Source organism: Cucurbita pepo, chromosome LG02 (assembly GCF_002806865.2).
Source record: "Cucurbita pepo subsp. pepo cultivar mu-cu-16 chromosome LG02, ASM280686v2, whole genome shotgun sequence".
Classification (NCBI taxonomy): domain Eukaryota; kingdom Viridiplantae; phylum Streptophyta; class Magnoliopsida; order Cucurbitales; family Cucurbitaceae; genus Cucurbita; species Cucurbita pepo.
The window spans coordinates 4,585,471-4,613,092 of record NC_036639.1 but is presented as its reverse complement, the minus strand read 5'-3'; the positions used below and the strand labels follow the sequence as shown (position 1 = coordinate 4,613,092).

The window sequence follows — 27,622 nt, the reverse complement described above, 5'->3', positions numbered from 1 at the left end:
TTAGAAGGGAGACGAGATCAACCAGAACCCAATGAATAATGTGGGTTTTCGTTCAGGTGAGATGAAAAGTAGTACGCCCATAACATAGGAAATTGTAGTTTAGTCTATCTTTATGCTCGGAATGAATGTCCAATGAAACCTATTCCTCTAAAATGAGGTACTTTCTGGTTTTTGGTATAAAACCTAACCATTGCTTACAAATGTATCTAAGACTATCATATAAATCAATTTGCTTTAGTGAAAATTTTGGTCGAATCGCTCCTGTAGTTCAAGGTAGATAAGGGCTCTCGAGCCTACAATGAGTTACAAAGAGAGTGAGAAACCATTCTTAGGCTTTGGTGCCTCCTATAGCCAATCGAAGCATATAGATTCGTAAAATTTTAAATTAACAATAAATTCAAGCTTCAGGGAACTCATAAACTAATCCAACTCATAAAAATTTCAGTTATTTGAATCCAACCCAACCCAAACCATCGAAATTTTCGGGTCATCTCATTGAAAGGTAGAGAGATAAAATGTAAATAAGCAGGGATAGAAGGGCATTTATGAGAAGTGGATGTGGGGTTTGGAGAGCTTTTAATGATGCAACATGACATAATGTCATGTCTTTGTGTTTTTTTGAGTGCGTACCAAGTTAGGAGAATCTCATATTCTTTGACAACATTATTTTGTCACTCTTTTGTTGCTTTCTTTGGATCTCATATTCATTGCCTTTCTTTCAATTTCAACTTGGATTACATGTGTTCTAAGCTTTTCACCCAACTTTTCTTCTTCTTCTTTTTAATTAGCTTACAAGTCCAGAAATTTTAGGTTAAATGGCCCGTTTAGTCCTATACTATTTCTAAATTTTTAAATTTGTATAATAAATTGTTAAACGTACGCCTTTAAATTTTAAAAAGTATTGAACAAGTGAAATACCTATTAAAATTGTTTTTTTTTTTTATTTTAAAAAGAACCATTAAGTGTCCAGACTTATTGCGCTCGAGTTGCATTCTTGGAACCATTAAGTCTTTGCTTTATTTTTGAGACAAAACTGAGGAAATCTCTGTATTTGTGTACTCTGTTTCACGTTTCCCGTTGATTTTCTTTTTCTTTTTTCTTTTTTTTTCTCAGACATTCTTTGTCGGATTATTATTATTATTATTATTATTATTATTATTACATGCGGAAGCTTTTGCCAAATAAGCTACCCATACATTTGTTCTTATTTTTCCCGCCAATGGGAAGTTGACAAGTGTCGCCTGATCGTATGGATTTATTCTCGTGTCATTATTTTTAGTAACGTACGTTGTATGTACTCTGGTTTCTGGTTTTTTTATTTATACTCTCAATATATTTAAATGTTCAATTTTTTTCTTCTGGATGTTTCTTTAACAGTAATTTACTATACTGCCCCCCCCCCCACATGGTTAAAAGAACAAAGACAGCAGTTGGCCCAAATGTTATACATGGGCTTGGGCTTCTGAAAAGAACAGTCCAAAGGCCCAAATCCTGAAGCAGTCCAAATCCGCATCCGATTTCACATCCTTCTCCGAATCATCCGCCGCGAAGCACTGTCGTAGGATGAGGATATACTAGGTACGGGTGTACTTGATCTCCATTGGACTGAGTTGAAAGATTTTTTTGACCTAATCCAAAACTCAACTTACATATTTGGCTATGAGGGCTTTTTCGAGAAAGATCTTCCTAAGAGTGACAATCTCATACTATCAATTGTGTGGGCAGAGCATCACCCCTTCATTCGCTATTAAGAAGACAGCCCACGACCGGAGGATTTGGGGGGAAAATGGATTATTCTTTTATATTCGCATGGCCGGATCGAGAACAGCTCCAGCCTCGTGGGTCTCCAACCTTACCTACTGCTTTCGCTCTCAGATCTGACCTGAGACTTGATCTAACAAGAAGAGGAAGCTTAGGGTAGGGCTAGCGGCAAACAAAAGCATATTCTGCAACTGGAGTCTTTTACCAACCAAACCTGATAACATAATCAATCTCGGTCTACGAAAAGCTACCACTCCTAGAATCTCAGCTCAAACACATGAGCTATGTCTCTACTATTCTAATGGTTCCAGATTACACTGAAGAAGCTGGAAAGTCTTAGAATAAGGCTTGTTCTACTCCAACCATACACATCCAGAGATTTCATGCATTATTAGCAAACTGAGTCGATATTTGTAGAATCCCACTCCATTACAGCAGTCAAAAGAGTATCATTTGATTCTCAAATTATAGCAAACAACAAAAGCAGTGCCCGAAGTTAGGTAGATATTGGCTACATATTTATTTCAATATTTTTACTTAGGGGGTTTCTAAGGGTCTTAAGTTCTTCTTGGTGTCGTACTTAATCCTTGTAACTACCCTTGGCCTTCCTTGGACCCCTTTAACCTTCTTTTGGTCTCTTAATCCTTTTTCTGGATTCCTTAAACCTTTTTTGCACACCTTAAACTTATTCTTAATCCTTTTTCTGGATTCCTTAAACCTTTCTTGCACACCTTAAACTTACTCTTAATCGAGTGTCTTAACCTTACTAGGGGTCTTACAAATTCTTCCCCTCTCGTCCCTGAAAGTTCACTATTCTTACCTTGTCTTAGGATACTTGTCCTCAGTTATGTCCTTCCAAGTTTTTTGAAAGTCTTTTTATAGGTTTGAACTTCTCCAACATATCCTTATAATTTGCCCGTGTGGCCTTTAGTTCTTTAACTTATGCCTTAAGCCATTTTCCCTCTTTGACCGTCTTCTCCTATTTCTTTTCCAAAACCTTTTCCATCCCTATCAAACCTTGCTAGGGCATTGAGAATTCTCTTTTTTGGGTCTCCTTAACTTTCCTTGGGTCTCTTACAACTTCAACTTAGTTGAGTGTCTTAACCTTACTTGGGGTCTTACAAATTTTCCCCTTCGTTAGAACCTTTGTCCCCTAAAATTCATTTTTCTTACCTTGTCTTGGGGTTCTTGTCCTTGGTTATGTCATTCCATTCCTGTGGGTCCTTTTATAGGGTTTTCATTTTTTGACATGTCCTTATTATCTACCCCTGCGGCCTTTAGTTCTTAACTTAAGTTTTCCATTGTCATTCTTGCATTTCCTTAAGTCTTCCATTGTCATTCTTGCATTTCCTTTTAATCCTTCTTGTACAAGGCGGGTTCTTAGGATCTTCTTTCCTTGGCGTTACAAGGTCTTCCTTAATCCTTGTAACCACCCTTAGACCTTCATTAATCCTTGTACTCTCTAGCCTCTACTCTTGTACCTGTACATTGCCCAGGTCACCTTATTTGTAGATGAAGCTTGCACCAACCTTGAAACATCTAGAATGAGGTTGATTTTAAACTTTTATTTGTTGTTCTTACCTTGCCTTGGGGTACTTTAAGGCCATGTCTTCTAAACATCCTTGGTTCAAATTGACAAGTTTTCCTTTGTCATGCTTACGTTTTCTTAAATCTTAGACCTTATCTTCTTCCTTTTAAGTTCAAAAAGCCTCAACATAATCAACTTTGTTCCTTCAAGGTTCTATTATCTTAGAGATTCTTTTTGTTCCTTCTTGTACAAGACGGGTTTTTAGGGTCTTAAGTTCTTTCCTTAGTCTTCCTTAATCCCGGTAATTACTCTTACCCTTCACTCATCCTTGTACTTTCAAGCCCTCACTCCTGTCCCTAAATGTTGCCCTATGACCTTCCTTGAGTCTCTTAATCCTTTCTTTGAATTCCTTAGATCTTTTTTGGGCAATTTAAACGTCTCAACCTCACTTGGGGTCTTACAAATTCTCACCCTCTTAAGAACTTTTTGTCCTAAAATTTCGTTGTTCTTACCTTGCTTTTGGGTATTTGTCCTTAGTTATGCCCTTCCAAGTTTGTTGAGGGTTCATTCATAGGTTTGTCCTCACCATGTTCTTACAATTTTCTCGTGGCATTTAGTGCCTTAAGATCGTGTACTTGTTCCAAAATTTCCCCTATTGACTGTCTTCTCAATTTTCAACTTCCTTGGTTGAGATTAACAAGTCTTCCTTGGTCATCTTTGTGCTTCCTTATATTTTAGAGATTAACAAGTCATTTAGAGTTCATTTGGTTCATAAATCAACACTTGGGTAACAGGGGCATTTTGGTCCTCTTGCATTTATCCTCGGTTTACCCCCTAACAAACTCCAATGACCACTAAACTTCATACATATCCTTAACATGTCATCTTAAGCCTTCTATTAAAAGTTCATGAGCAGCGAAATCCATTTAGTAGGTTATCTTAACATTACTTGATTTTCAAGAAAAACGTCGGTTTAGGTCCTTATTAACTTTTGGTCCAGATTCGTTGACATTCGGGTTCTCTGTTCTCGAGCTTTCGATATTCGAATTGCAAAAAGAAATTTCAGTAGGTCCATCTTTGAGGGCATTTTCAGGAACCAAAGAGAATTTCTTGAGAATTAGTCTGGAAGGGGACTAATTTTCAAATAAACCGAGGGAAGGTCACATCTACGAGCTTCAGATGAACCAGCAATGTCATCGTTTTCTTTCACAGACAGTGGAAGAAGACGATTCGTGCCAATGCTCCTCCATTTGAAAACGACATTCCCTTGGCCTTGATTTCTTCATGAAGCTCGTAGATGCTGAATCAAGGAAGATAATGAGATCGATATCATACCTTGACGTGCACTATAGCTGAGTTATTAACTGTAGAAGTTTGCTGGAGAACTTAATCCCAGCGGGAGCAAAACCCAAATTTGGTCATGATATAGGTCTCCTTAAGGCCGTGTGTACTTGTTCCAACACTTGCCCCTTGACTGTCTTGTCAACATTCTTTGTTGAGAATGACAAGTCTTCCTTGGTCATCCTCGCGTTTCGTTATATTTTAGAGCTCATCTTTTCCATATGTTCAACAAGTCTCGATGTAATCAACATTGGTCCTTCAAAGTTGTTTCCTTGGGTTGAGATTTGAATTTGGCATATGGTGGCCCCGACATGCCCTTAGGTTGAGATGCGAATTCGGCTAATAACTGATGGCCCCAACAATCTCCTGTGTCCTCTGTGAAGCGGTCATGTGATTATGACGTGCCATAGGAGATCTTCGACCATTTAAGTGGCAACTACCCGTCTTGATGTCATGGTAGGCTCAAGACTTGGGTGGTGCATTTTTTAGTGCCATCCTTCTTGGCATAGCCTTTGATCCTTGAGCATTACTTTAAGTTCATGAGGTCTTAGGTTCGAGCTCTAAGGATTTCTCTTAAAACTCAAGACACAAAAAAGCATGAGTTATGACATGAGATTCTTAAGCCTTCACATTTCATGCATGGTCTTTCCTGAGTGTCATGCCATTATTATACTTCTTGGATTTCATCAATTCTCATTAATGGTATTTTTGGTTCATGGATAAGGTAATATACTCACTTGTGCTAACAAGGGACTTATCTTAGTTTCTTAGGTTCTTGTATCATGACTCATGGCATGTATTCAACTCGACAGCTATTCCTATCAAGTCCCATCACTACTCTCCGTGAAGACCTAATAGGTCACATGATGGTGAACATCATGAACCTAAATCTTGACATCCTGCTATGCACAGTACATCCCATCTAAGTGAGAGAATCTTGAATCTTGGAATCCTGCTTGACATCCTGCTATGCACAGTACATCCCATCTAAGTGAGAGAATCTTGAATCTTGGAATCCTGCTAAATGTTCCTAAAATAGGGCGTCCCATCTAGACGAGGAAAATATGGAGTCACGATGCACCTCATGGTGGGAGATCAAGGGTCACATAGGACATAGGTTGGAGTAGTACTTAACTTTAGGGCATACGTGTGTGGTAAACATACTTGACTTGATTCGTTACCTTAATGTTGGTTACTTGAAAAACTACACACTTGACTTGATTCATTACCTTAATGTTGGTTACTTGAAAATGAAGAGTTAACCTAAAGCCTTCTTACTAACCTAAAGCTTACTTTTTTGATTCATGGTCTTCCGGTAACATACTGATTACATGAAAATCAAGGGTTAACCTCAAGCTTACTTGCTTGATTCATGGCCTTATAGCAGCATCCCAATTACTTGAAAATTAAGGGCTAAGCTTACTTACTAGATTCATGGCCTTAGGGTACCATCTTGATTAGTTGAAATTTAAGGGCTAACCGATAGTAATACATACTTGTAACACATCCTAACTTCATTCGTGTCGTCATATTGTCCTCATGAGCATAAGTTATTCATAACATCAAACATGTCATAACATAACCCTTGGACCTCATGAATTCTTATAAGGAGGTCATGAGTGGTATCTTAGTCTTTTACTACTTGAATCATGGTTCATACCTCAACCATATTCTAATCCATTTAATACCATGTATGAGTTCTTTATGACATTTCATGTTTTTATGTCTCGTCTTGGTGAGCTTATGTCTTTATTCGTGTCGTCATATTGTCCTTATGAGCATATGTTATTCATAACATCATATATGTCATAACATCACTCATGGGCCTCATGAATTCTTATAAGAAGGTCATTAGGGGTATTCTAGTCTTTTACTACTTGAATCTTGGTTCATACTCAAACATATTCTAATGAGTTCTTTATGACACTTCATACTCAAACATATTCTAATCCTTTTAATACCGTGTATGAGTTCTTTATGACACTCCATGGGTTCTTGGTTTCTTGCTCCAAGGTTATTCTTATGACACAATCCTGGCATAAATCTTAACATGAATTCTTAAGTCCTAATCCAAGCTCATAAGTCATAAATATTTCATGGCATCGTAAAGAACATAACATGTTCCTTGAAGTTCTTGAAAGATCACAAATCCTTATTAAGGGTCTTTAGGGGTAGATTTGTCATTTCCTTAAAACCTTGGCTTATACCCCAACATGATCTAGTTCCCTTGAGATCTTGCATAATTATCGTTAAAGTCATACATAAGAACCAAAAAGAATTTCATGAGAACCAGTCTAGAAAGGTTTGATGAAAACAAGAGAAGGTCACATTTTAAGGGTACGTGACTGGTTCAATTGAACTAGCAAGTCATAGTCTGGTTCAATTGAACGGGCCGATTTGGCATGCATGTAGCTCAAGTTATTAACCATAGAAGTTCGTAGAAAACTAATCCTCATGGGATCAAAACAAAAAAAATTATTATTGGTTGGGGCCATCCGACCTTATCTCATCCCGATTCCTTCATAAAATCTCTTGATCTTCTTCTTCTCAAGTTCAAGAAATAGTTTTGGAAGGATGAATTTGCGTGGATGCTCCCAATTTCAAGTTTGATCTCTCAACTTCTCAATCATTTTTCACCTGATTCTTAAGTTTATTGGGTAGAACAATATGGACATCTTTAGCTCCCAATTTCTTCATGAAAATTTTCTCTCTTATTGCCACGAAGCTAATACATTAAGGTACTGAATTTTGGATTACTCCCAATTTTGCTCCAAATTGGCCCGTAATGAACTTTCTTCGATTCCCTCTAATCCAGATGCTCCTTTAGCTTCGTGGTTTTCATGAAAACTCATCTTTGGCAGCCCAAAATTCAATGGAACTGGTTTGGACGAACGAATTTTCCTAACTTGTTTGGGCTCAACTCTCGGATCCTTTATGAAACTTGTTAGGAAATTCATTTAGAAGTTGTAGGAATTGATTTGGGGCAAAATGTTTAACTATGGCTCTTTAATTTTGAAGAACCCGATACTAGTCTCCAATTGGAATTTAAAAAAATCTTCCCTCCAAGGACCATGAAACTCAAATTAGTGAAACTTGTTTATGCTCTTTAAACCTACTCGAGTCTCTTAATCTTACTTGATGTCTTCCAAATTCTCCCCCTCTTAAGAACTTTCGTCCCCAAAAGTTAACAGTTCTTATCTTGTTTAAGGGTACTTGTCCTTAGTTTGGTCCTTCCAAGTTTAATCTGCCCTTGTGACCTTTAGTTCTTGTCTTATGTCGTAAGCCATGGACTTGTTCCGGCATTTGTTCCTTTTGACTGTCTTCTTAACATCATTTGTTGAAATTACCAAGTCTTCCTTGTTCCTTCTAGGTCGTATCTTAGATGTTTCTGTATAAGGCAGGTTTCTCTGGGTCTTAAGTCCTTCTTTTCTTGGTATTACAGGGTCTTCCTTAATCCTTAGAACTACCCATTGCCATCCAGCCCTAGTGGCCTTTAGTTCTTAACTTATGCCTGTTCCAACCTTTGTTCCTTTTGAGTGCCTTCTAACCATCAATTGATCTTCTTTGGTCATCCTTGTCTTTCCTTATATCGTTGAGTTTATCATCTTTATGTTCAACAAACCTTGACATAATTAACGTTGTTCCTTCGAGATCGTAGTTTAGGTGTTTCTTTTGTTCCGTCTTGTACAAGACGAGTTCTTTGGGTCATAAATTCTTATTTTTGGTATATTACAAGGCTTTTCTTAATCCTTGTAACATCCCTTGGTCATCCATAATCCTTATAAACAGCCCTTGTGACCTATAGTTCTTAACTTATGTCTTAAGATATTTTCTAATTCCGACATTCGATCGTTTCGGTTGTCTTCTCAACATCCTTTGTTGAGATTAACAAGTCTTCATTGGTCATCTTTGTGTTTCTTTATATCATAGAGTTTGTCGCCTTTATGTTCAATAAGCCTGGACATAATCAATGTTGTTCCTTCAAGGTCGTATCGTAGATGTTCCTTTAATTCCTTCTTGTACAAGGTGAGTTCTTTGGAACTTAAGTTCTCCTTTTCTCAATATAGCAAGGTCTTCCTTAATCCTTGTAACATCCCTTGGCCGTCCATAATCCATATAATTAGCTCATGTGGCCTTTAGTTCTTAACTTGTGTCTATAGTCATGTACTTATTCCGACATCTGTTCCTTTTGACTGTCTTCTTAACATCCTTTGTTGAGATTGTCAAGTCTTATTTTAGATATTCCTTTTGTTCAGTCTTATACAAGAAAGGTTCTTTGGGTCTTAAGTTCTTCTTTTCTTGGTATAACAAGACATTCATTAATTCTTGTAACTACCCTTGACCGTCCATAATCCTTATAATCAACCCTTGTGACCTTTAGTTCTTAACTTATGTCTTAAGGCATGTACTTATATCGTAGAGATTGTAAGGTCTTCCTTGATCATCCTTGTGTTTCCTTATATCGTAGAGCTTATCGTCTTTATGTTCAACAAGCCTTAACATAATCAACGTTCTTCCTTCAAGGTTGTATCTTAGATGTTCCTTTAATTCCTTCTTGTACAAGGTCGGGTTCTTTGGGTCATACGTTATTCTTTTCTAGGTATTACAAGGTCTTCCTTAATATTTGTATCTACTTTTGGCTTTGCATAATCCTAATCACCCCTTGTGGCCTTAAGTTCTTTGGTTATGCCTTCATGCATGAACTTGTTCCGGCATTTGTTCCTTTTGACTGTCTTCTCAACATCTTCTGTTGAACTTGTCAAGTCTTATTTTAGATCTTCCTTTTGTTCCTTCTTGTACAACGCAAGTTTTTTGAGTCGTAAATTCTTCTTTTCTCGGTAAAACAAAGTCTTCCGCAATCCTTGTAACATCCCTTGGCTGTCCATAATCCTTATAATCAGCCCTTTCAGTTCCTAACTTATGCCTTAAGTCATGTATTTATTTCGACCTATTCTGCCATTTGTTCCTTTTGACTATCTTCTAAACATCCACTTGTTGAGATTGTCAAGTCTTCTTTGGTCATCCTTGTGTTTCCCTTTATCATAGAGATTCTCGTCTTTATGTTCAACAAGTCTTATCATAATCAACGTTGTTCCTTAGAGGTCGTATAACTTAGATGTTCCTTTTGTTCCTTATTGTATAAGGCGGGTTCTCTGGGTCTTAAGTTCTTATTTTCTCAGTATAACAAGGTCTTCCTAAATGCTTGTAATTACCCTTGGTCGGAATCCTTATAATCAGCCCTTGTGACCTTTAGTTCTTAACTTATGTTTTAAGACATGTACTTGTTTCGACATTTGTTCATTTCAACTGTCTTCGTTTGTTGAGATTGTCAAGTCTTCCTTGGTCATCTTCGTGTTTCCCTACATCGTAGTGCTTATTCTTTATGTTCAACAATCCTTAACATAATCAATATTGTTCCTTAATAGACGTGGGTTAGATGTTCCTTTTGTTCCATCTTATACAAGGTGGGTTCTTTGAGTCTTCATTTCTTTTATCGATATTATAAGGCCTTTCTTAATCCTTGTAACATCCCTTGGCTGTCCATAATCCTCATAATCAGCCCTTGTGACCTTTAGTTCTTAACGTATGTCTTAAGACATGTACTTGTTCCGACATTTGTTCATTTCAACCTTTAGTTCTTAACTTATGTTCTTCCTTGGTCATCTTTGTGTTTCCCTATATCGTAGAGTTTATCGTCTTTATGTTCAACAACCCTTAACATAATCAATGTTGTTCCTTGAAGGACGTAGCTTAGATGTTCGTTTTGTTCCATCTTGTACAAGGTGGGTTCTTTGAGTCTTAATTTCTTTTATCAGTATTACAAGGTCTTTCTTAATCCTTGTAACATCCCTTCGCTGTCCATAATCCTTATAATCAGCCATTGTGATCTTTAGTCCTTAATTAAGGCCTTAAGGTGGTATGTACTTGTTCCGACATTTGTTCCTTTTGACTGTCTTCCTAACATCTTTTATTAAGATTGTGAAGTCTTCCTTGGTCATCCTTGTGTTCTCCTATATCGTAAAGCATATCGTTTTTATGTTCAAGAAGTCTTAGCATAATCAACGTTGTTTCTTCGAGGTCGTAGCTTAGATGTCCCTTTTGTTCCTTCTTGTACAAGGCGGGTTCTTTAGGTCTTAATCTTCTTTTCGCGAAATTACAAGGCCTTCCTTAATCCTTGTAACATCCCTGGGCAGTCCATAATTCTTATAATCAACCCTTGTGGCCATTAGTTCTTAACTTTTGCTTTAATGCGTGTACTTGTTCCAAGATTTGTTCCTTTTAACTATCTTCTTAACATCCTTTGTTGAGATTGTCAAGGTCGTAGCTAAGATATTCTTTTTCTTCCGACTTGTACAAAGTGGGTTCTAAGTTATTCTTTTATCAGTATTACTAGGTCTTCCTTAATTCTTGCAACATCCCTTGGTCGTCTATAATCCTTATAATCAGCGCTTGTGGCCTTTAGTTCTTAACTTATGCCTTAAGACATGTACTTGTTCCGATATTTGCTCCTTTTGATTTTCTTCTAAACATCCTTTGTTGAGATTGTTGTGGTCATTTTTGTGTTTCCCTCCCTATATTGTAGAGCTTATTGTCTTTATGTTCAAGAAGCCTTAACATAATCAACGTTGTTCCATCAAAGTCGCAGCTAACATATTCCTTTTTTTCCATCTTGCACAATGCGAGTTCTTTGGGTCTTAAGTCTTCTTTATCGGTATTACAAGGCCTTCCTTAATCCTTGTAACTACCCTTGGCCGTCCATAATCCTTATAAACAGCCCTTGTGGCCTTTAATTCTAAATTTATCCCTCGAGACATTTTCTAGTTCCGACATTTGTTCCTTTGAATGTCTTCTTAACATCTTTTGTTGAGTTTGTCAAGTTTTCCTTGGTCATTCTTGTGTTTCCTTTCTTATTGTCTTTATGTTTAACAAGCATTTACATAATCAACGTTGTTCTTTTAAAGTTGTACCTTAAATGTTCCTTTTATTCTTTCTTGTAAAAAGCGGGTTCTTTGGGTCATACATTCGTCTTTCTCGATATTACAAAGTCTTCCTTATTCCTTGTATCTACCCTTGGCCTTGCATAATCCTTATAATAAGCCCTTGTGGCCTTAAGTTCTTTGGTTATTCCTCAAGTTATATACTTGTTTCCGGCAATTGTTTCTTTTGACTGTCTTCTCAACATCCTTTGTTGAGATTGTCAAGCCTTATCTTAGATGTTCCTTTTATTCCTTCTGGTACAAGGCGAGTTCTTTGTGTCTTAAGTTCTTCGTTTCTCGGTATAATAAGGTCTTCCTTAATCCTTGTAACTACCCTTGGTCGTCCATAATCCTTATAATTAGCCAGTGTGGCCTTCAGTTCTTAACTTATGCCTTAAGTCATGTACTTGTAACGACATTTGTTTCTTTTGACCGTATCTTCTCAACATCCTTTGTTGAGATTGTCAAGTCTTATCTTAGATGTTCCTTTTGTTCCTTCTAGTACAAGGCGGGTTCTTTGAGTCTTAAGTTCTTCTTTTCTTGGTATTACAAGGTTTTCCTTAATCCTTGTAACTACATCGGTCTTCCATAATTCTTATAATTAGCCCTTGTAACACTTAGTTCTTAACTTACGACTTAAGGCATGTACTTGTTCCGAAATTTGTTCCTTTGGACTATCTTTCATAACATCCTTTGTCGAGATTGAAAAATCTTTATTGGTCATCCTTTTGTATACTTCTATCGTAGAGTTTATCATCTTTATGTTCGAAAAACCTTGACATAATTAACATTGTTCCATCAAGGTCGTATTTTAGATTTTCATTTTGTTCCTTCTTGTATAGAGGGTTCTTTGGGTCTTAAGTTCTTCTTTTCTTGGTATTACAATGTCTTCCTTGATCCTGGTAACATCTATTGGCCGTCCATAATCCTTATCATCAACCCTTGTGGCCTTTAGTCCTTAATTTAGGCCTTAAGGCATGTACTTGTTCCGACAATTGTTTCTTTTGATTGTCTTCCCAACATCCTTTCTTGAAATTGTCAAGTCTTCCTTAGTCCTCATTATGTTTCCCTATATCGTAGAGCATATCGTCTTTTTTTTTCAACAAGCCTTAGCATAATCAATGTTGTTTTTTCGAGGTCGTAGCTTAGATGTTCCTTTTACTCCTTGTATAAGACGGCTTCTTTGGGTCATAAGCTCTTCTTTTCTTAGTACTACAAAACATTCCTTAATCCTTGTAACTACCCTTGGCTGTCCATAATCTTTATAATCAGCCCTTATAGCTTTTAGTCCTTAATTTAAGCCTTGAGGCATGTACTTGTTTCAACCGTTGTTCCTTTTGACTGTCTTCCCAATATCTTTTGTTGAGATTGTCAAGCCATCCTTAGTCATCCTTGTGTTTTCTTATATCATAGAGCTTATCGTCTTTATATTCAAGAAGTCTTAACATAATCAACGTTGTTCCTTCAAGGTCGTAGCTAAGATGTTCCTTTTCTTCCATTTGGTACAAGGCGGGTTCTTTGGGGCTTAAGTTCTTTTATCGGTTTACAAGGTCTTCGTTAATCCTTATAACTACCCTTGGTCGTCCATAATCCTTATTATCTGCCCTTGTGGCCTTTAATTCTTAACGTATCCCTCGAGACATTTTCTATTTCCGACATTTGTTCCTTTTGAATGTCTACTTAAAATCCTTTGTTAAGATTGTCCAGTCTTCCTTGGTCATCCTTATGTTTCCTTTATGTTTCCTTATAACATAGAGCTTATCGTCTTTATGTTTAACAAACCTTAACATAATCAACGTTGTTCCTTCAACGTCGTACCTTAGATGTTCCTTTTATTCCTTCTTGTACAAGGCGGGTTCTTGGGTATTAAGTTCTTCTTTTCTCGGCATTAGAAGGTCTTTTTAAATCCTTGTATCTGCCCTTGGCCTTGCATAATCCTTAAAACAAGCTCTTGTGGCCTTAATTTCTTTGGTTATGCCCTACGTCATGTACATGTTCCAATATTTGTTCCTTTGTTGAGTTTGTCAAGTCTTATCTTAGATGTTCCTTTTGCTCCTTCTGGTACAAGGCTCTTTGGGTTTTAATTCTTCTTTTCTCGGTATTACAAGACTTTCCTTAATCTTTGTAACTACCATGGTCCCTTCATAATCCTCCTTATAATTAGCCCTAGTAGGCTTTAGTTCTTAACTGATGTTTTAAGACAGGTACTTGTTTCGACATTTGTTCCTTTCAACTATCTTCTTAACATCCTTTGTTGAGAATGTCAAGTCTTCCTTGGTCATCCTTGTGTTTCCCTATATCATAGAGCTTATCATCTTTATGTTAAACAACCCTTAACATAATCAACGTTGTTCCTTTAAGGTCATAGCTAAGATGTTCCTTTTGTTCCGTCTTGTACAAGATGGGTTCTTTGAGTCTTAATTTCTTTTATCGGTATTACAAGGCCTTTCTTAATCCCTGTAACATCTCTTGCGTGTCCATAATCCTTATAACCAGTCATTGTGGCCTTTAGTCCTTAAATTAAGGCCATAAGGTGGTATGTACTTGTTCCGCCATTTATTCCATTTGACTGCCTTCCTAACATCCTTTGTTGAGATTGTGAAGTCTTCCTTGGTCATCTTTGTGTTTTCCAATATCGTAAAGCATATCGTTTTTATGTTCAAGAAGCCTTAACATAATCAACGTGTTTCTTCGAGGTCGTAGCTTAGATGTTCCTTCTTGTACAAGGCGGGTTCTTTAGGTCCTAAGCTCTTATTTTCTCGAAATTACAAGGTATTCCTTAATCCTTGTAACTACCCTTGGCCGTCCATAATCCTTATAATCAGCCCTTGTGACCTTTAATTCTAAATTTATCCCATGAGACATTTTCTAGTTCCAACATTTGTTCCTCTTGAATGTCTTCTTAACATCCTTTGTTGAGTTTGTCAAGTTTTCCTTGGTCATCCTTGTGTTTCCTTATATCGTAGAACTTATTGTCTTTATGTACATAAACAAGCCTTAACATAATCAATGTTGTTCCTTTTATTCTTTCTTGTAAAAGGCTGGTTCTTTGGGTCATAAATTCTTCTTTCTTGATATTACAAAGTCTTCCTTAATCCTTGTATCTACCCTTGGCCTTGCATAATCCTTATAATAAGCTCTTGTGGCCTTAAGTTATTTGATTATTCCTTAAGTTATGTTGTTTCTGACATTTGTTCCTTTTAACTGTTTTCTCAACATCCTTGGTTGAGATTGTCAAGTCTTATCTTAGATGTTCCTTTTGGTACAAGGAGAGTTCTTTGCGTCTTAAGTTCTTCTTTTCTCGGTATAATAAGGTCTTCCTTAATCCTTATAACTACCCTTGGTCGTCCATAATCGTTATAATTAGCTAGTGTGGCCTTTATTTCTTAACTTATGCCTTAAGTCATGTACTTGTAACAACATTTATTTCTGTTACCTGTCTCTTCTCAACATCATTTGTTGAGATTGTAAGTCTTATCTTAGATGTTCCTTTTATTCCTTAAGGTTTTCCTTAATCCTTGTAACTACATCGGTCTTCCATAATCCTTATAATTAGCCCTTGTAACATTTAGTTCTTAACTTACGCCTTAAGGCATGTTCTTGTTCTGAAATTTGTTCCTTTGGACTATCTTCCTAACATCCTTTGTTGAGATTGACAAATCTTTACTGGTCATCCTTATGTTTCCTTCTTTCGTAAAGCTTATCATCTTTATGTTCGACAAACCTTGACATAATTAACATTGTTCCATTAAGGTCGTATTTTAGATGTTCATTTTGGTCCTTCTTGTATAGGGGGGTCCTTTGGGTCTTAAGTTCTTCTTTTCTTGGTATTACAATGCCTTCCTTTAGTCCTTAATTTAGGCCTTAAGGCATGTACTTGTTCCGACAATTGTTTCTTTTGATTGTCTTCCCAAGTTCTTGTTGAAATTGTCAAGTCTTCATTAGTCCTCCTTCTGTTTCCCTTATATCGTAGATTATATCGTCTTTATGTTCAACAGGCCTTAGCATAATCAATGTTGTTTTTTTTGGAGGTCATAGCTTAGATGTTCCTTTTACTCCTTGTATAAGGCGGCTTTTTTGGGTCTTAAGCTCTTCTTTTCTTAGTATTACAAAACATTCTTTAATCATTGTAACTACCCTTGACCGTCCATAATCCTTATAATCCGCCCTTATGGCTTTTAATCCTTAATTTAAGCCTTGATGCATGTACTTGTTCCAACATTTGTTCCTTTTGACTGTCTTCCCAACATCTTTTGTTGAGATTGTCAAGCCATCTTTGGTCATCCTTGTGTTTTCTTATATAGTAGAGCTTATTGTCATTATACTCAACAAGTCTTAATATAATCAACGTTGTTCCTTCAAGGTTGTAGCTAAAGATGTTCCTTCAAGGTCGTAACTACCCTTGGCCATCCATAATCCTTATAATCAGCCCTTATGACTTTTAGTCCTTAATTTAAGTCTTCTTTTCTCGGTATAACAAGACTTTCATTAATCCTTATAACTATCATTGGTCGTCCATGATCAATAAAATCAGACCTTGTAACCTTTAGTTCTTAACTTATGCCTTAAGGCATGTACTTGTTCGTTTTAACTGTCTTCTCAACATCCTTTGTTGAGATTGTCAAGTCATCGTTGGTCATCCTTGTGTTTCCTTATATTGTAGAGCTTATCGTCTTTATATTTAACAAGCCTTAACATAATCAACGTTGTTCTTTCAAGGTCGTATTTTAGATGTTCCTTTTGTTCCTTCTTGTACAAGGCGGGTTATTTGAGACTTAAGTTCTTCTTTTCTCAGTATAACAAAGTCTTCCTTAACCCTTGTAAGATTCGTTGGTTGTCCATAATCCTTATAATAACCCTTGTGGCCTTTAGTTCTTAACTTATGTCTCAAGTCATGTACTTGTTCTGACCTTTGTTCTTTTGAATGTCTTCTCAATATCATTTGTTGCGATTGTGAAGTGTTATTTTAGATGCTCCTTTTGTTTCTTCTTGTACAAGGCGGGTTCTTTGGGTCTTAAGTTCCTTCTTTTCTCAGTATAACAAGACCTTCATTAATTCTTGTAATTATCATTGGTCGCCCATGATCTAATAAATCAGCCCTTGTGGCCTTTAGTTGTAGAGCTTATCGTTTTTATATTTAACAAGTCTTAACATAATCAACGTTGTTCCTTCAAGGTCGTATCTTAGATGTTCCTTTTGTTCCTTCTTGTACAAGGCAGATTCTTTTGGCTTTAAGTTCTTCTTTTCTCAGTATTACAAGGTCTTCCTTCATCTTTGTATCTATCCTTGGCCTTGCATAATCCTTATAAGTAGCCCTTGTGGCCTAAAGTTCTTTGGTTATGTCTTGGAGCATTTCCTAGTTGTGGCATTTATTCTTTTTTACTGTCTTCTCAACATCCTTTGTTGAGATTGATGGGTCTTCCTTCTTCATCCTTCTGTTTCCTTATATCGTAGAGCATCTCGTCTTTATGTTCAACAAACCTTGACATAACCAAGGTATTCATTCAAGGTCATATCTTGGATGTTCCTTTTATTCATTAATCATTGTAACTACTCTTGGTCTTCCATAATTTTTATAATCAGGCATTGTAGCCTTTAGTTCTTAACTTTTACCTCAAGACATTTTTTTCTTCCCGCATTTGTTCTTTTTTACTGTCTTCTCAACATCCTTTGTTGAGATTGACAAGTTTTCCTTGGTCATCCTTGTGGGGTCTTAAGTTCTTTTTTTCTCGGTATAACAAGGCCTTCCTTAATCCTTGTAACATCCCTGGGCCGTCCATAATCCTTAAGGCGTTGACAAGTCTTCCTTGGTCATCCTTGTGTTTCCTTATATCACGTAGAGCTTATCATCTTTATGTTCAACACACCTTGACATAATCAAGGTTGTTCCTTTAAGGTCATATCTTAGATGTTCCTTTTGTTCTTTTCCGTACAAGACATGTTCTACTTTTCTACCACTTTCTCCTATTTCTCTCTTTCATCACCTCACCACTCATTGCCTCTTATTCATGAACGATTCTTCTGAATTTTGTTTTTTTTTTTTTTTTTCCCTTTGTTCTTGTTTGTTTTGTTACTTGGGTCTGTTCGTTTTCTACAACTTTTGTGGGTAATTCGCCTATACGTTGTGGCATGGTTTCTCTTATGCCGAATGTGGAGTATGTAATGACCAGTGATGTGCTCTTAGTTGTTTGATTGATTTTAAATGGGATTTTTTGATCATTGAGTTTTACGTTGTCTCTCTTGAATTGGAACATTGAGATAGATTCATGGGGTTTATTATAATTGCAGAAGTCTGGCTTTTTACTCGGTTTTACTAACTACCTAAAACACTCATAAAATAGAAAAACGTAATTTAATTTCTTACTCATGAACCCTTTCAACTTTAACATTCTAATCGTTTACTCTTGAACCAAAAACATGATATCAGTAGAACACAAGAATCATCAAAAAGAAAAAACAAAGATATAATAAAGATTAAATATAGAAATCTTACATTATTAGGACCATAACATTGCCAATAACGTAATTCTCGTGAGATCTAGGCAACACATAAGGTAGTTTATGATATCAAATAGAAAATTTCTTACGTGATGGAGTGTTGAATGTAGCAATTAGAGTTGGATTCCTTGACCTCAACTTTATTATTTACATCTATGTCCTCCATTTCCATCTGAAATTTTCATAACATGGTTATTAATCAACGGATAATTTGAAACCATCAAAAGTGAACATCACCTATTTTTGTTGAAGTTTGACCGATAAATAGAATGATAAAAGTTTTGTAAAAGCAATGGCTTACCTTAGTGGGTTGTGTGGTTATATTTCATGCATCCCTGATTGTTTACAACAAACTTTACATGAACCTGACCGTCCTGCATGATATTATTAATGAAAACAATAATTATGCATTGATCTTCAATGCAGACAAATCATTAAGTTGAACAAAGAAAGTACCTTCGATTTCAACAAATTGATAGCCATCATTTTGCCCTAAACTCAAATCAGTCTCAAAAATTGATCCAGACACTAGTATATATCTCATATCGTTCATCATCATGACCTAGAGGAATGTTCGTTCGTAAGAGAAAATTCAGAATCCAAAAGCTCATTCTCAAAAACTGAAGTGGTTGAAAAGCAAAATGATTCAACCTAACGAATTTCATCAATCATAAAATATGATTCGTTTGAAAATCTTAAATGTATCTTTTACATAATGTAAGTGTGTGCACAAATGCATAGGACAACAAGATAACCTCAACCTCAATCTCAACTGTGTTAGCTAGCTTTCAAACAAACACTCAACTCAACTATGAGGGCCTTACGATTAATTAGTCCAGAAATTGTAGTAAAACCTTCATTTGTGTTGAAATCACATGCAAATTATCAATAAATAAAAAAATTTCAAAAGTGCATCAAATCATCCGCAGCTGGAAAAGAAGCTATAAATCCGCATACAAACTCCCAAATATTATGTACATCTTCCTTGATCTTTTAGATGAATCTAAATGCAAATCTGTGCAAGTTCAGAAAATGGAATACTATTGTAAGATATATGGAAACACTAACATTGAAAGACGAGCAAATACTGAAAACTATAACATCTCAAAATCAAACTTTCCAGAACTTGCAGTCAGATGCTGACATAATCCATAAGCAAACAAATGTAAACCAAAGATCAATAAGCAGACAACAATTGTGCATGGCACTAAATTTTACAATACAAGTCAACTGTTTTTTCCTTCAATTCTGGCTAAGTTCTATAAGACACTGTATTGTCTAAACTGGCTCGACAGAATGGTAACTGTGCCGATAAGATACTATATTCTTCCTTAAGAAAAACGACCTTCATGATATTAGGCTTTTTGATTCATCATTTACTTTCAGTACATCTTTTTTTTAAGAGTTGTAAAACCGAAAATCAATAAAGAACTTCACCGCCAACAAATAATGAAACTAAAAATAAACTTATAAACAATAATTACTTCCTACAGCCTTGGGCTTGGAATCATACCAGTATTCCTAGCAGATGCGAAAATCTCCCAGCGGCCTGAATTGACAGGACCAGCTGTTTTTCTTTTGCCCAAGCAATCACTTCATCAAGAGCAACTGCTTTGTTCTTCCCCACTCTGTTATATCGGAACCAATCTCAATGACATAAGAGTTCGCCGTTCTCTTCTCTTCTGCCAACACATAAATTTGAATATCAGGTTTGTTCCCTGGCTCCTCACACAGAGAAGAGATAGAAGATGATGGGGAATGAAACGAAGAATCCTAGACAATAATCACGTTACCATGGGAACGAACAATGAACCTACTAAAAACGCCCTAATCCTCCATAATCGAAACCACGAAAAATACAAAAGGTGTCGATAACAGGCAAAAAAGAGAAAGAACGAACGATCCTTCGATTAACCTCTGAAGTTGCTCGAGTGAACCCCTAAATCAGAATAATCTCTGAAATTCTCCAATAAACCCCTAAATCGGAATAGACGGCTGTGCCTTTAAAATTTCAACCCGGAACAGAGTAGTCACGACCAAATTACCGAAATGTAATTACATTACCTCTATTTTTCATCACCGGGATCAGGCGAGAAACTCCTTTCGATTCTGCTCTCTCTTGCTCAGATTGCTTGGTAATTATCTAGCGTTTGAATTCGGCAACGAACGTTCGGAAGGGAAGAGGCCGTTGATGGAGCGCTCTGATTCTAGTGTGAGAATGTGTCCTGCAGAAGAGAGTGTGAGTGCGGGAGGGATATATATGATCCCGCGGGGGCGAGACAGCTGGCGTCCGAATAAGCCGGGGGTAACGGCTCCGGAGACCATTTGGCTCTGACCGTGGAAAACCGTCGACGATACGAACGGCTACATAATTTAATTCATCTTCCGTAGTTTTAGGGATTTTTCCGATTTTATTTTTATAATATTTTGTTTATTTAAACAAATCATGAAGTATTGTTTTTTTTTTTTTTTTTTTTTNCTTTTTTTCTTTTTCTAAGGAGATTTTGTCCAACAAACCGTCCACTAAATATCACTAAATATTCTACTGCTAAATACTTTAAATATTGTTAAAATAATTTTTTTTTAAAATAAATATTTGAAATGACAATTCCAGCAAACGGAGTTAGTTTAGAGTTTCAACTAAGAAGGTTGAGTTATTTAGAAAATGAGAAGAAGGGTTCGAGAGAAGAAAGTTGAGTTAACTTCTAAACCCAACCCAACTCCTATAATTCAGGTTGGGTTGGTCCGAGTTGTTCGGTTGGATTACACCCCTAATACTAATTTCTAATGAAGCTTGGAAGAGGCAAAATTACAATCTGATGATGCAATTAACGAGCAAGGTTAAAGAGCAAAAACTGGAAATTAAGGCTTGCAATTATTTATATTCAATTATTAATTACTTTGTTTATTTTTGTTTAACATTATTTTTCGGGAGAAAATTACATTTTTGCCTAAAACGTCCGATTTTAAAAAATTGTATATATATATATTTTTTTTAATAGACAGGTTTGGTAGTAAAATTTGAGGTGATACAAAACTTTTTTGTTTTTTAATATCATACTACGGACAACAATAATTTATGTATTACTTCAGTCTATAATAATTCATGTATTACTCATGTATATGAAACACAAGTTAGGTGTCAGTCTATAATAATTCATGTATTACTCATGTATATGAAACACAAGTTAGGTGTCAGCACTCGTTACGTCACGTAACACATTCTACTTCCACATGTACCACTTCCAAATATAAGTTACATACACGATACATGATTTACATTAAATTGCAACCATTAAACACGATTCATTTAGTAACACATAGACATGGGATATAATTAGCTTAACCGAAGTCCAATATACACTACTTTTGCAACTACCCTAAATTTGTATTCATTTTTTTAAATGAAAAAAAAAACGCCCTATCGACGTATGAAGTTCTAAAGAACAAACCCTTTCCGACCAAATACAAGTATATAACTAATGTTCATTTCTAATCAAATGCAGTTACTAATTATCCAACAAAACTTCCAAGAACTCATCATAAGCAAAACTGAAAATTAAAATGAAGCACCATAAAGCAACAAACTAAAAAATGGTAATAGGTAGGTAATAAATCATATAAATCTACTCTCCTTTATTTGTGAAGACAAAGCTACTCATCATACAATTAAAGAAATCACTCGAAAAGGAACAATAAAATTACGAAAACTGAGACTGCCTCTACAAGTAATAGTTTACAATCCCCAGTACAGGTGGAAAAATTGGACACTGCTATCTTACTGCGCCTTAATTTTCTTGGTATACCACCAAAAAATACCCAGCAGCAATATATCCTCATTCCAGCACCACTAGTTTAATGCTTTGAAAACATACCTTGGGTTAAAGAGGAGAAATCATACTCTTTTCCTGACTGTGAAGGAGTCGCTGATGACACCGATGCGGTCGATTGAGGTTTGTTTTTCCCTGTGGTGTTGGTGGTGGTGGTGCTCACGCCATTCACCGGCACTGAAGAAACTTGACCGAAGCTATAAAGGCTGTAAGAAAGAATATGAGAACTTTAGCTGATCATATTTAAGAACTGATGAATCTATTTGATTGTATTCACCCAATCAATGTTCAAAATCTTTATTATTTACAAATCCCACGACATATTTTACCGAACGAATTGTTGTTAATAATGATAATTATACTGGAGAATTGAAGGGGTTTATCTTTTTCCTTTTCCATCTTTTATCTTACATAAGGGACCAATTATGTTTCGGACATCAGCATTTCTTCCGCTGTAAGAAACAGACAGTCTCATTCACTCACTTAAGTTTCAGATTTTGGTTGTTTCCAGGATTCATCATCATTACGCTTGATAGAACAAATCTCTAAAAATGGAAAGAAGCAAAAAAATTTCGATGAAAAATAACAACCTTGAACTCAAGTTGAAAAAGCTTTTGGAAGTATTTTTTGGATAGGAGCTTTTGAAAGTCTTTCAGAACTTGAAAATCCGTTGGAATACAAAGATACATAATTGCATACCTAGATGTAGGATATGAAACAGAACTCCCAACTGGATTTGCCAGCCCCCTGTTCATTGACTAACTCACAAAATATAAAACAATTAGAAACTATGTGGATGAGAATCAATTAAGTTGGCTTCTAATAAACATTATAAGAACACTTGCTGCTACCTGCACTGTAGTTTGCAGCCCACCCTGTGGACCCATTTGCATCATCAATCCAGGGATCGGGTAGGTGACATTTGGCCAACTTTGAGGCGGAACATTGGTACCATTGGGGACAGCGGGTTGAGCGTTGCTAAATTTTGCGTCCCCAGCAGCTGATTTAGCTGCAGCAGCCATGAGAAGTGATTGTTGCTGAGCTAGCATGGCAAGTTGCTGTTGATGCATAGCAAATGGAGAGACCATATTGGACTGCACGTATTCAAATCAAAATATCAAATACAACTGTCAGTAGAAGCCCAAAACACTCCTCTTTAATCAAGTAGTTTTTTAACATATTTAAATTTTGTACAACTAAATAGCTTAGTTCAGTTAAAACTAAAATAAAAGAAGAAAAGTTGCTCTTTCAACTGAAAATAACATGATGTAAAAATACCTACTTCAATCTCATAGGTTAAAATGGAAAAGTAGCGAGAAAAGTAGAAACTTTACTGAAGAGTATAATATCAAGTCTTAAAAGTGATAAGGCAATATTTACCTTTTCAAAAAGACTCATTATATCATTTTTAACATCTTTCACAGGTTTATCTGGAACTAAAGAAGGTGAAACTAAGGTTGAATCTTTGAAAAGATCCTCAATTCCAGAAGTGGACTGGGGAATGGCTTCAGCTGGTTTTGTTGGCGCAGGTTTCTCTGCTGATGATGCTTCTTCAGCAGCTGTAAAATTGAGCACACACCAAAAAATCAGAAATATATAAAAATGCTTGGGCAAGGAGAAGTTAAAACATACACTGGAAACCAGCCCATGAACTATCATCTGTAGAAACTGCAGCTGAGCCATCATCAGAGGGGCCATCAAAGGATAGCATGTTAAAAAGATCAGTAGCATAATCAACTTTTGGAGGAGAGACAGCTGGGGCATCATTTGTAGTCTGTTTCGTTGCTTCAGCTTGCTGTACAACTGGTTCTGGTTTCGGCTCTTGGCATGGTTTGGGGGCTGGAGCAACCTGTACAAATATAGAAAACAAATGCATTAGAAGTTCTTGCCACATTTTGCTGAAGCCTTAGTTGTTTTTTTCCTTTTTTCTTTCTAAAAGCAAGAAACGAAACTTTTCATTTTCGCTAAAGCTTAAAAGATATAAAAACACCACAAAGAGGAGAAAAACCAGAAATAATAATAAAGCACGTAAAAAGTTGCAATGGAAAAATAAAAGCATTATCGTTGAGACATAAATCTTGAATAGATCATTGATCACTAAACCCTCAATAGAGCTCAGGCAATGCCACCATAACTTACCCTGACGGGACTTTGGTGTGCTTCTGTTTCTACTCAGACGGGATATAAACATGCCCCCAGTTTGGTCCTCAGACCAAAACCAAAATGACTCATTTGTGAAGGAGAATCCATGATGAACGTCATTTTTATATGTGCATTATTAAATACATTATTGATGGCCTAGCAAACAATAGCATACATATTCTCTCTAATTTTGAATGTATAACTGTTAAAATAAGCACATAAACATTTATTAGTTATTTAGTAGTACAGAAGTAATATTATGAAATGAACTTCTAGGTACAAACTAATTTACATTTCACAGTTTCCACATTTATCTTTCCTCTTCCCCAACATGTCCTAAATCAAAAGTAATTTTTGCATGATGAAATTCGTTAAAAAATTCATAACAGAAACATCCAACTGTTAAGTAGGGAAGTTAATAAACAGGGAAGAAAAGCCAGCATACTTGTTCAGGTCCTCTGGGAGGAACAGGAAGACTAACTCTCGCGGCAGGTATACTCTCTTTCACACTATGTGTTTGAAGTCTCTTCCTTTCCTCGAACAAATTTTCAGAATGGCCTGAATACCCTGATCCACTTCTTTCCGCAGGCCTCTGCCCATGCAAAGAAGGCCTTTCCTCCTGTACTTGAGAAGGTGATCTTGGTTTGCCATCCTTAGAAACCCATCTCTTATCTTCATACCTGTAAAATTTGCATAACGCAGAGTACTTTTGGACGTCAAGATACTGATAGGCATTACAAATGCAGCTATAGTTGTATTGTAAGAAAATGTTAATAGGTTAATCTAGCTTTTAAATCCAAACTTACTTTGCACGAATAAAATTCTCAATCCCAACTCTGTCATAATTTGGTGGTAGCTCCGCCTCCCAATAACTGTTTGCCTTCTCATTCCCCATTGCTACACAAACACAATCTCGGTAAGGAAAGAAATCAATATTGGCTGAAAAAAGAACAAATAAACTATAGGTCGAAGAGCATACATTGTATAAATGTAACCTGCTCTGGAAGCCAAGTATCCAAGGTAGCAGACCGTACCTGCAAACAAGAGCCATCAAACCATACTCACTATTGTCAGCATGCAAGAGATGTAAAAGGAATAATGCCCAGAAGTTGAAAGATAGATCACTAGAAGCTGAAAATTTTTTAAACATATATTGATGGCTAGCCAAATAGAGTTACTCAAGGTGAAGTTATTCAAAGGATAAAAACCAACAATTGAATCAATTACCAGGGACCTAGAGACACATAAAGAATAAGTGCCAATCAAGATAAAAGATGAATAGCCAAGAGGTACTTCTAAAATATAATCATTAAAAATCTCGACCCAAAAGACAAGCACTTATGGTCAAGAAGAATAAATTATTAAGAAGCTATAAACAAACATATCTTCGCTATACTCAATAATACATCCCATATGAAAATCAAATATCGCCAGTATTTACAAGGGAGCCAAGAGTCATTTTTCCTCAGCCATACACAAAGCAAAACACTACCTTCGATATGTGAACACCAAGGCTTCTGTGGATACCAGAACATTGCATACATATAAAAATGCCTAAATTAACACTAGCCCATCGTGGTCCCCTGAAAAACAGAAATCAACTGTCAAGCATTTATTCAACCAATAAATAGCATTGGGCTATTTATTGTGTAAACTAAGACTTGTTTCAGCAAAACAACAGTGAGAATGATAAAGAATCGAGAAAACATACTTAGCTTTGCAATCAGCACACTCCCTATTTTCTGGCAACTTAAGAAGCCCTTCTAATATCTGCACATAATAAGAGTATAAAAGGTAAGAATTTTACCAAAGAACCAGATTGTTAATCAGTGTAAGTAAAGGAGCAACCATAACAAAAAATGTGTGTGTTGGACAGAAAATTTTGAAGTCTATAACTTGAAAAATCTTTCTTCCCATGTACTACTAATCTACATAATTACCAAGCACAAGTACAGCTAAAAATGCTGATGTTAAAATGTCTTTGACTCTGTATCCGATTAGCAACTATGAAACAGAGAAAATATTGGCAGTTGAGGAACCACAAGAAAAAAAAATCCTCATCCGTATTTCCAGAAAAGCTAAGCATATGCTGATAAGAACTAAGAAGATACGAATGCAAGCAGCTCAGGATAGAATAACTCTCTTTTCCAAGAAAAAAACAATTCTTTGGAGGTAAAGGGACGTACTCGTCTCCTAACTCAGGCATATAGACTATCAACTTGTTGCTACAGGTCATAGAAAAAAGGGAAGGGTACTTCTCAGTCTTTTACACATTATACCGTCATGAAATTATTCGAGAACAAAGAACTGATGACAATAAAACTTTCCATATTTTGTTCCATGCCATGGTTATGAAGTGAAGGTATGATGCAATGAGACTCGAAGTAAGTTTTATAAAACGATTGTGAATGAATTTTATAAAATACGTCAGTATCTGATATCTTGTACCACTAAATTCCCAAACAACTGGGATTCGGTAAAATCCAAACCCTTCATTCCAAGGACATTAATTTAATTAAAAGATTTTCGTCATTTCTAAGACATATTCAAATGGCGAGTTCAATTCCTTCCTTCCACACGGACCCCTCACTAAATCAATTATTATTTCTACGGTACGAAAGTAACATTTTGCTGATTAAAAAAAGGTTCTTGTCTGCAACTACAACTCTCGAATTATAATCGGGACAAGAACGTTCGAGCAAATTTGATATGGACACGATGAATCAAAATCACAAAATGACGATACTCAAACTCATAAGCAGTCGCTGTAATAACCTGAATCAGATGCATCGAGAGACAACGTACTGAAATCCACCAGAGAAAATTCAATCAAATCACCAAAAAGACAGCAAGAAGACAAAACCAAAACAACGAATAGGTAATCTAAACGTCGGATAAAATGCAATTGATCCAAACACGGAGATCAAACGAACCGCAACTCAAATCCATAACCATTTCGTTCGATCACATACAAAAGAATCCAAATCTATCCCTAANCACATCTCGGTTCAACTGATTAACAACCAGCCAACCAAACGAAGAGCGAGCATCAGTGAAACGAGAAAATTCAACTTGAAATTCAATAGTGAAAAGATTCATGATCCGAAGAAGACATGAGAAGATGGAAAAAGGAAAAGAGAGAAGGTACCTTTCTGTGGCGGGCGTTAAGCTCCTTGGTGACGTTGGCCTTCTCATTCATGGTGGGAACGGGGAGAGGGCGGAAGAGAGAGGAGGAAGAGGAGGAGGAGGAGGAGGAGGAGGAGGAGGAAGAAGAAGAAGCAGCAGCCGGACACGGAGGTCAGAACGGTCTTTCAACACGGTTTTCTCTCTCCTCTCTTTCTCTTTCTCGTTCTCTCTCTAGAAAATGCCCCTTTCTTTGTTGCGTTTCGTTTCTCTCTCTAGCCCTTCGTCTCGTCTTCTGATTATTATTTTGAGACCCAAAAGGAAAGACGGAGGAGGGAAAATAAATGGCTACCCCCAAAACCGCTTCTTCTTGACCTTTTTTATTTATTTATTTATTTATTTATTTATTTATCATTTATTTT

At 36.2% G+C, this 27,622-nt stretch overlaps 1 protein-coding gene and 1 long non-coding RNA gene across 2 annotated transcripts; both read right to left on the bottom strand.

Moving 5' to 3' along the window:
• Positions 1-18,074: 18,074 nt before the first annotated feature.
• LOC111789097 lies at positions 18,075-20,426 on the bottom strand. The gene is made up of 5 exons (XR_002814261.1): positions 20,170-20,426; positions 19,619-19,787; positions 18,562-18,667; positions 18,407-18,479; positions 18,075-18,277 (listed from the first exon to the last, which is right to left on the bottom strand). It is a non-coding gene; the product is annotated as an uncharacterized LOC111789097 (long non-coding RNA).
• Positions 20,427-21,706: 1,280 nt separating this feature from the next.
• LOC111789021 (probable ADP-ribosylation factor GTPase-activating protein AGD5) lies at positions 21,707-27,494 on the bottom strand. The gene is made up of 11 exons (XM_023669633.1): positions 27,226-27,494; positions 25,789-25,847; positions 25,570-25,660; positions 25,057-25,111; positions 24,884-24,974; positions 24,523-24,757; positions 23,568-23,784; positions 23,316-23,494; positions 22,787-23,029; positions 22,635-22,693; positions 21,707-22,141 (listed from the first exon to the last, which is right to left on the bottom strand). The coding sequence occupies exons 1-11, from the start codon at positions 27,274-27,276 to the stop codon at positions 21,961-21,963; spliced, it is 1,461 nt and encodes a 486-aa protein (XP_023525401.1). The 5' UTR covers positions 27,277-27,494; the 3' UTR covers positions 21,707-21,960.
• Positions 27,495-27,622: the final 128 nt, after the last annotated feature.

Bases quoted from the DNA above. Each gene is read 5' to 3' on its own strand.
- LOC111789021 (XM_023669633.1), bottom strand. From the start codon at position 27,276: ATGAATGAGAAGGCCAACGTCACCAAGGAGCTTAACGCCCGCCACAGA. The intron at 25,848-27,225 runs GTACCTTCTCTC...TATTATGTGCAG, and splicing joins TTAACGCCCGCCACAGAAAG to ATATTAGAAGGGCTTCTTAA. The intron at 23,030-23,315 runs GTAAATATTGCC...GAATACGTGCAG, and splicing joins TAATGAGTCTTTTTGAAAAG to TCCAATATGGTCTCTCCATT.